This window comes from Phocoena phocoena, chromosome 5 (assembly GCF_963924675.1).
Source record: "Phocoena phocoena chromosome 5, mPhoPho1.1, whole genome shotgun sequence".
Lineage (NCBI taxonomy): Eukaryota > Metazoa > Chordata > Mammalia > Artiodactyla > Phocoenidae > Phocoena > Phocoena phocoena.
This window is the reverse complement of record NC_089223.1, coordinates 24,490,817-24,503,131: the sequence shown is the minus strand read 5'-3', so window position 1 is coordinate 24,503,131 and position 12,315 is coordinate 24,490,817. Positions and strand designations below refer to the sequence as shown.

At 36.4% G+C, this 12,315-nt stretch overlaps 1 protein-coding gene across 2 annotated transcripts in view; it reads left to right on the top strand.

The window, feature by feature from the left end:
• The window catches only part of ANAPC10 (anaphase promoting complex subunit 10), a 74,053-nt gene extending 65,356 nt beyond the window's left edge, over positions 1–8,697 (top strand). The window contains exon 5 of one of the 2 annotated variants that reach the window (XM_065877839.1): positions 8,459–8,697. In XM_065877839.1, coding sequence (XP_065733911.1) covers positions 8,459–8,689 — 231 coding nt within the window. In that variant the 3' untranslated portion in view covers positions 8,690–8,697. The remainder of the gene's footprint in view (positions 1–8,458) is intronic. The other variant, XM_065877838.1, reaches the window with a different exon arrangement.
• The last annotated feature ends 3,618 nt before the right edge of the window (positions 8,698–12,315 follow it).

Below are 12,315 nucleotides of genomic sequence, written 5' to 3'. Positions count from 1 at the left end.
CAAATAACTGCAAACATATGAAGAGATACATCATTTTGAATTGCTATCAGGTATTCCAGGGTATGGATGTACCATAATTAGTCACTGTTTTACTATTGCTGCATAACAAATCACACTAAAACTTAGTGGTGGTAAACAGTAGTAATCACTTATAATCGCATGGTTTCTGTTCAGGAATTTGGAAAGAGCTTGGCTGGGCATTTCTCTCTTGGAGTCTTTCATGCAGTTGCAGTCGTATGTCAGCTAGGCTGACTGGGACTGGAGGATCCACTTCTAAAGTGGTTCACTCATATGGCTGGCAGGTTGGTGCTAATCGCTGGCTGAGGCCTTGGTTTCTTTCTACATGGGCCTCTCTATGGGGCTTCTTCTTGTCATGGGAGCTGGCTTCCCACAGAAAGAATGATCCAACAGATGCAGGCAGAAGCTGCAGTGCCTGTTGTGACCTATCTGCAGATAGTCACTTCTGACATATTCTATTTGTTGTACAAAGTCAGCCCTGATTCACTGTAGGAGGGGACTACGCAAGGCCGTGAATTACCAGTGATCATCCTAGGGGCTGGTCACCACAACCACCCTTCTACTGGTGGCTATTTAACTTGTTTCCAAGGAATATTATTATACCTAGCATCTCTGTGCCCTGTCTTAAGTATTTCCCTGTAGTTTCAGAAGTGGAGTTGCCAAACTACTTTTCAAAAAGATTATTATACCTATTTAATTTCCAAATCAGTCTATGAGAGTATACATTCCCCTCACCCTCACCAATACTTAGTGTTTGTAATTACTTTAATCTTTGCTAATCTGATAGACATTTTATAATATAGAGAGATATAGATATAGATAGATAGATATAGTATCTATTTAATTAGTAGTGAGATTGAACAATTTCCTTGTGTCTGTTGGTCCATTGCATTTCTTTTTTTCTTATATTATTACTGATATTAGTTCTTCATTGTGAAATTTACAAGTGTTTTTTCTCACTTTGCTATTTATATTTTTATTTTCTTTTAGTCTTGTAGATATTTTTGATGTTCATGTAGTCGTCTGTTTTTTTTTTTCCATCATATTTGGGTTTTTGAATTGCTTTGAAAGGTGAACCCTACCAAAAGATTATAAACATGTTCCTGTATATTTTTTCTAATACGCCTATAGGTTTGTTGTGATTATTAATTTATATAGTATTAAAATTAAATATTTAAGAATTTACTTTTGTGTTTGGTATAAAGTTAATATCTAAACTTTTCATTTAATCAACCAGTGTTACAGTGCTGTATTTTTTTTTTTTTTTTTGCGGCACACAGGCCTCTCACTGTTGTGGCCTCTCCCGTCGCAGAGCATAGGCTCCGGACGCGCAGGCTCAGAGGCCATGGCTCACGGGCCTAGCCGCTCCGCGGCATGTGAGATCCTACTGGATCGGGGCACGAACCCGTGTCCCCCGCATCGGCAGGCAGACTCTCAACCACTGCGCCATCAGGGAAGCCCTACAGTGCTGTATTTTGATCAATCCATCCCTTCTTCACTGTACATGTTAGTTTTCTACTCAATATCCATTCTCCCTAACCTTCTCCTGTTAGAACTCCAATTTTATTCGGCTCCCTACCCTGCAGAAAGTAGCCATGTGCTGCCACCTTCCCCAGCCCTTGGAAGTGAATCCTAATTGAGCCAAACCAATCATAGTGATTCCACTCCTCTCCTGATTGACTTAGGGATGGATATTCAATAAGAGCTTCAGGGAAGATGTGCTTGTTCTTAAAGAAGGGAACCAAGAGAGGAACAGTACTTGATTTCTTCCTCTGGAGAAGAAGTCTAGGAGAAATTAAGTTTGGGACAATGCTAGCTCACCCACACTGGAAGAACAAAAGGAAGATAGCACCTTGGTCCTAGATAGCATTTTTGAGCTTCTGAATTAACCTCTCCTGTGACTGTGTTAACTCAGGTATTTGAACTGTGTGAGGTGATAAATGTCCTCATCATTTAAGCCTCATTGAGTTAGATTTTATGTTACTTGCAGCCAAATGCATTCTGATACACCTGCAATGTGAAATGCAGTACCACACCATTTATTTAATACAGCTTTATACTAGATGTTAGTATCTGGAAATATCAGCCCTATTCCTCATCCCCATTTTTCTTTTTCACATTTTAACTCTTCCTACCCCACCCTTTTTTTCCAGAAAAACTTAATTAATATTTCTATCTCTGCTTTCTTTTTGGTTTCATCTGTCAAATGTATTTTTACCATCTGCTTGTATTTAGAATGTTTCTTAATCACTGCGTTAACACACAGGTTTGTCTTTTTAAGATAATATGTAGTTACTTAGATTTTGAGGGTTTTTTTAAGTAACAGCTTTAATGAGATATAATTCACATACCATACAATTCACTGATTTAAGATGTATACATTTTTATCACCCCCCAAAAGAAACCCTGTACTGATTAGTAGTCACTTCCCATCCTGCCCCCCAGGACTGAGCCCTAAGCAACTACCAATCCACTTTCTGTCTCTATGGATTTACCTACTTTGGACATTCATATAATAGAATCATACACAATGTGGTCCTTTATGACTGGCTTATTTCACTTATTTTCAGGGTTTATCAATGTTCTACATACATCAGTGCTTTATTCCTTTTTATTGCCAAATACAGTAGTATTTGTATTGTATGCATATACCCCAATTTGTTTATCCATTTATCAGTTGCTAGGCATTTGGGTTGTTTCCATCTTTGGGCTATTATGAATAATGCTGTTACAAACATCTGTGTACACATTTTTGTGTGGACATATGTTTTCATTTCTTGGATATAAACCTAAGGGTGGAATTGCTGGATCATATGGTAACTGCGTTTAATCATTTGAGGAACTGCAAGACAGTTTTCTAAAGTGGCTGAACCACTATACATTTCTCCCAGCAGTGCTTTAAGGTTCCAGTGTCTCCACATGATTTGGGGGTTTTTTTGACTCTAAGAAAGAACCTGAGTTTTTATGTGTGTGCATTTTTTATCGTGGTAAATATACATAAAATTTACTGTTTTTAATCATTTTAAAGTGTATAATTCTGTGATATTTAGCATATTCACAATGTTGTGCAGGTGTCACCACCATCCACCTCCAGAACTTTTTTATCTTCTCAAACTGAAACTCCATATCCGTTAAACACTAACTCCCCATTTCCTCCTCCCCCAGCCTCTGGCAGCTGCTGTTCTACTTTCTGTCCCTATGAATTTGTTTCCTCTAGGTACCTCATCTGAGTGGAATCACACAGTATTTGTTCTTTTGCCACTGGCTTATTTCACTAGCATAATATCTTCAAGAGAATCTGAGCTTTTTTAAGGTGGTGTTTGGTACATGCATCTTTCATCATCTTATTTTATGCTGTCTATATATCATCCTGCCATGTCCTTATATAATATTATTTCCTTTTTTCCCTCTCTGTAGAGGAAATCTCTAGATTTTGAAATCAGCACCCTACTTTTAATTCTCTTATTGTTCCCTTTTGTAGTTCTTTTTATGTTATATGTGTAGTTACGTATATGACATAAAGGGAACTGTGTTGTGGTGAAGAGATTAGTGGCCAATTTTCTCTTGCCCATATTTCTTTTATTTTATTTTTTTGGTATAATATAGGATTTTGGACAAAATTATTATTACTAAATTATCTTTACATTATGTAAACATTACATTAGTGTTTAAAAGCATAGACTCTGGAATCTCACTGCTTGTTTTAATCACACCTCTGCCACTTGCCAGCTGTGTGACCTTGGTGAAGTTATTTAAACTTTCTGTGTCTCAGTTGTTACATTTGTCACATCAGGATAATAATATTACCTGCCTCATTGCTAGGATTAAATAGATTAATTTACTTAGTGCTCTTAGAGTAGTACCTGGCACGTAATATGTGCTATATAAGAGTTTACTGTTATTATCATTAGCATTCTCCTTGAGGAATTATTGTTGGCATTTACATTTTATTTTATAAAAATTAATTTATTGTTTTTGGTTAACTGTGTGTGTGGTTTTTTGTTTGGTTGGTTGGTTTTTGGTTTCTTCCTCACTGCTAGGATTTTTATTATATCCTCTTTCTTGAAGTCTTATTGTCATGTTTAAGTTGTATCTGTTTGTACTACTCTGAGTAGTTTTTTCAGGTGTGATCCTCTGTCTTGTTTACCACTATATTTTCAGTCCCTAGAACATAGTTTGGCGCAAAATAGGTGTTCAATAAAGATTTGATAAATGAATGTGTGCCTGGAGTCCTTGCATATCTGTTAGGCTCTGGCAAAAGGGGGCCTTAGAAGGAAATTGCAAGGCAGGAAGAGGAAAAGGGGACTTGCTTCTTTCTGTTTGAACGCTGTTTGCTTCCCATCATCCCAGCAATGTTTCTTCAGAGCAGCAGGTCCTTTTTCTAGCAAGGCTTGAGTCCAGTTTGCAGTTTCTCTGACTCTCACGGTACAGTCGTCCCTCCATACCTGCGGGGGATTGGTTCCAGGACCCCTCATGAATACCAAAATGCAAGGATGCTCAAGTCCCATCTATAAAATGGCACCGCTCAGTGGGCCCTGTGTATCCAGGGGTTCTGCATCCACGGATATGGAGGGCCAACTGTACCACCCCCTGAAGCCACACATCTGAAAAACCAGCACTGCTAGCCAGTTGGCACCCCCTCCTTGAGGTCTGTATGCCAGCCCCACAGGGCCCTTCCTCCAAAAACCCAGCACCAGCCCAGCAGCTTCCTCGTAGAGATCTAAGTTCCAATTCCTCTATGAACTTCTCAGTCTTAATTTGTCTCTTTGCTTTGTTCCCCAACCTTAGAACTGCACTTCTGGTACTTGTTCCCTCCATGATACCTTAGTATTCTCCTTGGCCTCTCCATTTCTCTAGTTAGCAACTTGATTCCTCCTTAGGGAATTCTCTCTTAAAATACCCTGTGTGTCACCCTGACTGAGACAGCTTATCTGTCTTACGAAATTATGTCACCTTTCTGAAGGTAGACTCTATCAGTAACTATTCTCTATGTCAGGGATCAGCAACTGCAGCCCGTGGGCCAAATCGAGCCTGTGTCCTACTTTTGTAAGTAAAGTGTTACTCAAACATAATCACACCCATTCACTTTCATATTGTCTATAACTGTCACTTTGCAAAGGCAGAGATGAGTAGTCATGATTGAGACTACATGGTCCACACCACCTATAATGTTTGCTGTCTGGTGCTTTATAGAAAAAGTTTGCCAACCCCTATCCTACATCTATAGTTAGCAGAATTTTTGGTATTTAGTAGACATGCCAATAAAAAATGTTAAGCGAGGGGATATATGGAGGAAAGAGCCAAAAAGGGAGATGGTAAAAAGAAAGAACAAGGAGGAATATAGAAAAATTTACATTTTAATGGTGATGAAAATTTTATTTATTGACGTCCAGATCAGATATAGGGGAAAAAAAGAAAGTCAAATTGGCAAAATTTTACCTTTCATTAATTTTCTGTTTAAAAATATAAAAAATCATGTAAATAAATTTTGCTTAAAATATATTAACCTTTTAATCGAACTGTTATAAAAAAACATTGAAATTATATCTACTATGTGTACTTGAATTTTTTTTAATCCATGAAATAAGTTAAAATATGGCAGTATCAGAATAATAACTTTTTAGAGTTGACTGAGAATTTTAAACAGGGCACAATAGAACTGAAGTAGACACATAAGTTGGTGTTTATGACTTTTGGGCAATGTAGTTGATTGTGAAGCCATTTGAGAGATGTTAACAGCTACACATACTTTGTAATATACATTTAGTGACTGAGATCAGTAAACTTTTTATGTTCTGAAGAACTAGTTTACTCATAGTATTTATTGAATAATTTACAACATTTACAATTCCGTACATATCGTGCCCCAAATCATATGCTGTAAAATCTTAGTGTAACTTCCAGTACAGTGAAGCACTTAAAAAATACTCTGAAAATAACATTGAGTCTATCAGAAATAGTGGTTGAATTTGTCAAAAACATTCTATTAGTAAGGAGTTGAGTAGAATTTTACTTTTTGGTCATTACTGAGATTCATTATTGTACATTTACCTAGAGAATAGATTATCCCAACCAGAGCTGCTTTCCCCCTTCTCTGAACTCCTGTGTGTATCTATTATAATAGTTTCCCATTGTTGCTACAAAACATTACCATACACTTAGTGGCTGAAAACAACACACAATTATTATCTTACAATTCTGAAGGTCAGAAGTCCAAAATGGGTCCAATGGACGAAAATCAACGTGTCAGCAAGGTGCATTCTTTTTTTTTTTTTTTTTTTTTTTTCGGTATGTGGGCCCCTCACTGTTGTGGCCTCTCCCATTGCAGAGCAACAGGCTCTGGACGTGCAGGCTCAGCGGCCATGGCTCACGGGCCCAGCCGCTCCGCGGCATGTGGGATCTTCCCCGACCGGGGCACGAACCCGTGTCCCCTGCATCCGCAGGCAGACTCTCAACCACTGCACCACCAGGGAAGCCCCCAGGGTGCATTCTTTTTAGGAGCTCCTAAGGGAGAACGCTTCTTGCTTTTTCCAGCTTTCAGAGGATGCCCACATCCCTTGGCTTGTGGTTGCATCACTCAGCCTTTGCTTCCATCATCACGTCTCCTTTACTGTCTCTCTTATAATGACCCTGTGATTACATTGGGCCCACCCAGGTAATCCAGGATAAGCTTCCCATCCCCAAATCTTTAACTTAATCACATCTGCAAAGTCCCTCTGCCATTGTAAGTTAATGTATTCAGGGGATTTGGGGAGGAACATGGACATCTCTGGGGGCCTATTATTCTGCCTACCACATCTTTCTTATTTTATTTAGAATCATTGAATGTCAGAGCTGAAAAGGACATTGGATGAAAACTTGTCCAATCCCTTTACTTTACACATGAAGAAGCTGAATGAAACCAGAGGCTGTTTGTCTGCCTCTAAGCACTCTTTAGGTGTGAATCAGGCCTAATTTATGTTTTGTATGACTAACTATATTTACAATAATACCTTGAACATTTTAAGTACTCAGTAACTATTTATTGCCTGAATGATTAAAAGGTTAGTGATAGAAACCGGATATATCTAGTCTCTGACTCAATTATTTTAAGTTAGTGCTAACAGAAGTTTATAAAAAGCCACTGACTGACAATACCATAAAGGGTAGAGATTCATTTATTCTTATATTTTGTAATTAAAAGGAGGAAATTATTCCTTCTTAAAAATAACTACCTTTTTTAGTATTCCATTTCTCTGTCTCTTGTTTTTCTAGAGTAACTGATGGAATCCGGATTTAGTTTCTTTGATATTCATTGCCATTGGGCTGGGTTGATAAGATAAACCTGTATTTTCTGTAATGCATATTTTTCAGCTGTGTCCAATATTTAGGACAATTTAAAAATCAATACTTATCTTTTAAAAACTATTTCATAACTTTAGGAAAAATTTTAGAAATTTAGGTTTATTTTTTTACTTACAATTTTTCTTCCCTTGTTAAGGAAGGATAGTTTGGACTCTTGGTTAAAATAAAATGAAAAAAAATTTTTTTTAATTAATTAATTAATCTTTGGCTTCGTTGGGTCTACGTTGCTGCACACGGGCTTTCTCTAGCTGCAGCAAGGAGGGGCTTACTCTTTGTTGCGGTGTGCGGGTTTCTCATTGCGGTGGCTTCTCTTGTTGCGGAGTGCGGGCTCTAGGCGCGTGGGCTCAGTAGTTGTGGCTCGCGGGCTCTAGAGTGCAGGCTCAGTAGTTGTGGCGCACAGGCTTAGTTGCTCTGCGGCATATGTGATCTTCCCGGACCAGGGCTCGAACCTATGTCCCCTGCATTGGCAGGCAGATTCTTAACCGCTGCGCCACCAGGGAAGTCCCAATAAAATGAAAATTTTTTTAAAGTTTATCTGGCATTTCTTTTTGAAAAACATTAAAACCTAGATTTTAGGTTTAGGTTGTCATTCAGATAGATGAATCACTTACTATTTTCCAAGAAAAAAAGCTTTGTCTGATACTTGTGCAATGACTGATTTTCTTTTGTTAATATTCTTGTAGTTTATATAGAATCTGATTTATTGTTATGTGAGTTTGGATATATTAGGCATGGTTCTTGAAATAAAATACACCAGAAGCATTATGTTCATTTAGAGTCTTTTCTTACTTGTATCAGCATGGTTTTTCATTGGCCCTATACATTTATACATGTCTAAATCATATACACGTTTCTACAAATACTAAGATTGCAAATAATTCTATTTTTATTTTGTCTACAAGAATGGTACATGTAAAGTGCTTAGCAACTGTAAAAATGGACCATGGTAAAAGTGCCCAATAACTGATAATGTTTATTATATTGTCATGCTGTCCGTGAGAAAAATGTTAATTATAAGTCACCTTTAGAATACATTCATTATAATAAATTATATTCATTGGGTGAAAACATAATCTGACTTTTATTTTCTTGGCAGCAACTTGAATTGGTGGAACCAAGTGGCTGGATTCACGTTCCTTTAACTGATAATCATAAGAAGCCAACTCGCACATTCATGATACAGATTGCTGTTCTAGCCAATCATCAGAATGGAAGAGATACCCACATGAGACAAATTAAAATATACACACCCGTGGAAGAGAGCTCCATTGGTAAATTCCCTAGATGTACAACTATTGATTTCATGATGTATCGCTCCATAAGGTGACCTTGAAATAGAACAAAAGTCATTAAACATATCTTTATCTTGTCAGTAAAGATTAAATCTGGTATCTTTATTGAAAAATGGATCAATTATTTTGCAATTTTTTATGCATTGAGAAGTATTTTATTGTAACTTTAATAAATAACTTTTGGGTCATACTATGTTTATTTTCTTTAACATATAATAAAGCTCACATATTTTATAATTATTAAAATGAATTTGAGCCAATCATTAAATTTTTCCTTATATCAAAAGAAAACCAGTTGAACTGAAAATTTTTAAGGTATACACAATTTTTTACTAACTAGGTAATTATTTCATATAGTGATCATGCATTACAGTAATGATTTACTGCGTGTTTGGGAACAAAACTATGTTTTACCAATAGATATTATCTTTAATAGGCCAGAATTATTATTTTTTTCTATCCAGAGGAAGCTTCTTCTATTCATACTAGGTCTTTTTAAAAACTGTGTCAAAATAAGCTTAGCATTCAGTGTGTGATGAGAACCATTCTGATTTGGGGAATGTAATTAATTGTGTCATAAGTATTGTACTCCCATGAAATATTTTTAACCCTAGGGTTGTCTGTATCCTGATATTATGTCAGCAATTGCCAATATAATCTGCTGTTTATTCTAATTCTAATGCTGTTTATAGAATAGTTAGTTTCAAATTTGTGTCTGACACTGAAGCATTCCCTAAGGGATAATGTAGCTCACGAAAATTTTAAAAGTATATGAAATTGTTCTTTACATATAAAAATATTTTAAAGTCCCTTAAATGAGGTTTCTTTCCATGGTTTAACATGAGTTGATTTGACTCTGTATATCTCCCCCGGCACCACCGGCTACCCCATATCCTTACTTTGGGGGAGACAGAACTTCTCCATATTGGCTCTTTTTTTTTTCTTTTTGTGGTTGTGCCGCATGGCTTGTGGGAATCTTACTTCTCCGACTAGGGATCGAACCTGAGCCCTTGGCAGTGAGAGCATGGAGTCCTAACCACTGAACTGCCAGGGAATTCCCACCATATATTGGCTCTTGTTTGGGAAAGATTCCTCAGAGGTTCTTGCATTACTGGGTAGACTGAAGTCTTAAATTACCAAAGTTTAGGAAATACTTATGTGTTTGATTTATTCTGGCAGAGTACTAATTTACATGTATGCTATAAAAAATGAAGGTTTCATTTTTTTCACTCAGCAGAATCTCAGCTCTTTTTTCTATGAGTTCCACAAAGAGTTTGTCATTTTCATTCTGTTGTCTTTAAAGTAAGAAGCATGGTAAGTGACTGTATGATCACCAAAAAGTCTGTAACCAAAACTCATTTGAGATCAGTGAGTTACTCCCAAGCATAGATGTCAGATGCTGGGAAGGGTAGAAGAAACAGATGGATAGGAATTAAAAGAAAAGGAGAGAATCAAGAAAATAAGAAGAGCAATATATACTTGGCACTGTATTGATGTTCTGCGTTAGTCTGATAAGGAAAACATTCATGTAAACAACAGGCAGAGTCTAAGAGGCAGAGAAATCTAATAAAAAGTACAGGAAGTCTTATTAGTAATAATGTTACTACCTGCTAACTGCTTTTTAAAAATTTGCTTAAAAGAAAAAAGGAGGAGGACTAATTATCATTTACCTGATCCAGTCTGTTATTTCCTACTATTAATAGTTTGTGAAAAAAACTCCTAAAATTAGGAAGAATTAAGAAGAATGTTGGGAAAATCACTATGTTTTCTAGTTCTACTCCCTTTCCCTGTTTTTCATAAACCAGCTGAGCACCTCATTAGGCATGGGAAAACTTGGTAGCCCGGGATTGTGGAGGTAATGTGTCCCCTTATTTTAAGGATTATCTGAAGTTCTGATAGACCATGTATTACATTAACAATGCATAATTATCTGAAGCAGTTTCGTTTCTCTTTTGAAAGAGCAAATTATATAGCCAACAAAAGATTTGTATCTAGAATATATAAAGAACTCTTCTTATCACTTAACAGGAAGAAGACAAACAATCCCATTAAAGTGAGCAAAAGATTTAAACAATCATTTCATCAAAGAAGACATATGATTGACAAATAAGCGTATGAAAAGATGCTCAGCTTCACTGGATGTTAGTGAAATGCAAATTAAAATCATAATGAGATACCATTTCACAGCCACTAGAATGAGTGTGGTTAAAATGACAACGAGGAGGGGGAAGGGGAAGCTGGGACAAAGTGAGAGAGTGGCATGGACATATATACACTACCAAATGTAAAATAGATAGCTAGTGGGAAGCAGCCGCAGAGCACAGGGAGATCAGCTTGGTGCTTTGTGTCCCCCTAGAGGGGTGGGATAGGCAGGGTGGAAGGGAGATGCAAGAGAGAGGAGAAATGGGGATATTATGTATAGCTGATTCACTTTGTTATACAGCAGCAACTAACACAACATTGTAAAACAATTATACTCCAATAAAGATGTTAAAAAAAAAAAAAGACAATTGCACGTGTTAGCAAAGATATGGAGGAAATGGACCTCTTGTCAAACTACTGATGAGGAGGTAATTAGTGTATAACCACTTTTGGAAAACATTTTGGTAATTTCTTAAAAAGTTAAACATATACCTGTGTATGGGTATTTACCCAAGAGAAAAGAAAGCGTATGTCCGTACAAAGACTTGCACATGAATGTTCATAGCAGCTTTATTTGTAGTACCTAAAAACTGGAAACAATGCAAATGTTGATTAATAGGAGAAGATATAAACAAATTGTGGTAAATCCATATAATAGGATACTACTCAGCGATAAAAATAAATGAACAGTTAATACATGCGACAACATGGATACATTTACAAAATAATTATGCTGAAAGAAAGAAACCACAAAAAAGAGTATATAGTGTATGATTCTATTTTTTTTTTAATTCTAGAAAGTACAAACTCATCAAGTGATAGAAAGCATATTAGTGGTTGCACAGGATGGGGAGCAGACAGAAGCAAGAAGGCATGAATTATTTGGGGGGATGACAGAAATGTTCATTATCCTGACAGTGGTACTGGTTTCACAGCTATATACATAAGTCAAAATTTATCAAATCATACGTATGTACAGTTTATTGCATGTCAATCATACCTTAATAAAGCTGATTTAAAAATAGCTTACTCTACCTGTTTCACATAGGAATCACCCAAAGAGGCTAGATTTGACAGTTATATTTCTTACTGTATAGGATCTGAGAGTAAAAAACTAACATTGAAAAGCCATCTTAACAGTTAATAAAACAATGACAGCAAATTCACGGATTCATCCGTAATCAGTATACTTTTTGAGTATAGATCGAACTGCAGTTATGAGATTTAAATATTTAAATTATACATGTAATTGAAGTATTAGACACTTTAAAAATCAGCTTATTACCTGTGGAAATACTGTCACAAGGAACTCTTTGTATAAAACTGTGGAATTTTAAAAGACAGCAGTTCACTGAAGGCTAATAAATACCCAACTCTAAAAAGACTAATAGATATTGAATGTTGAATTAGACATAATAAGGAAACCAAAGTAAATCTGATGCAGACTTTGCTTTCCAGTTGCTTATAGTCTACTAGGGGAAATAATAGGTCTCTGATAACCAGATCAGAAATTAGACTG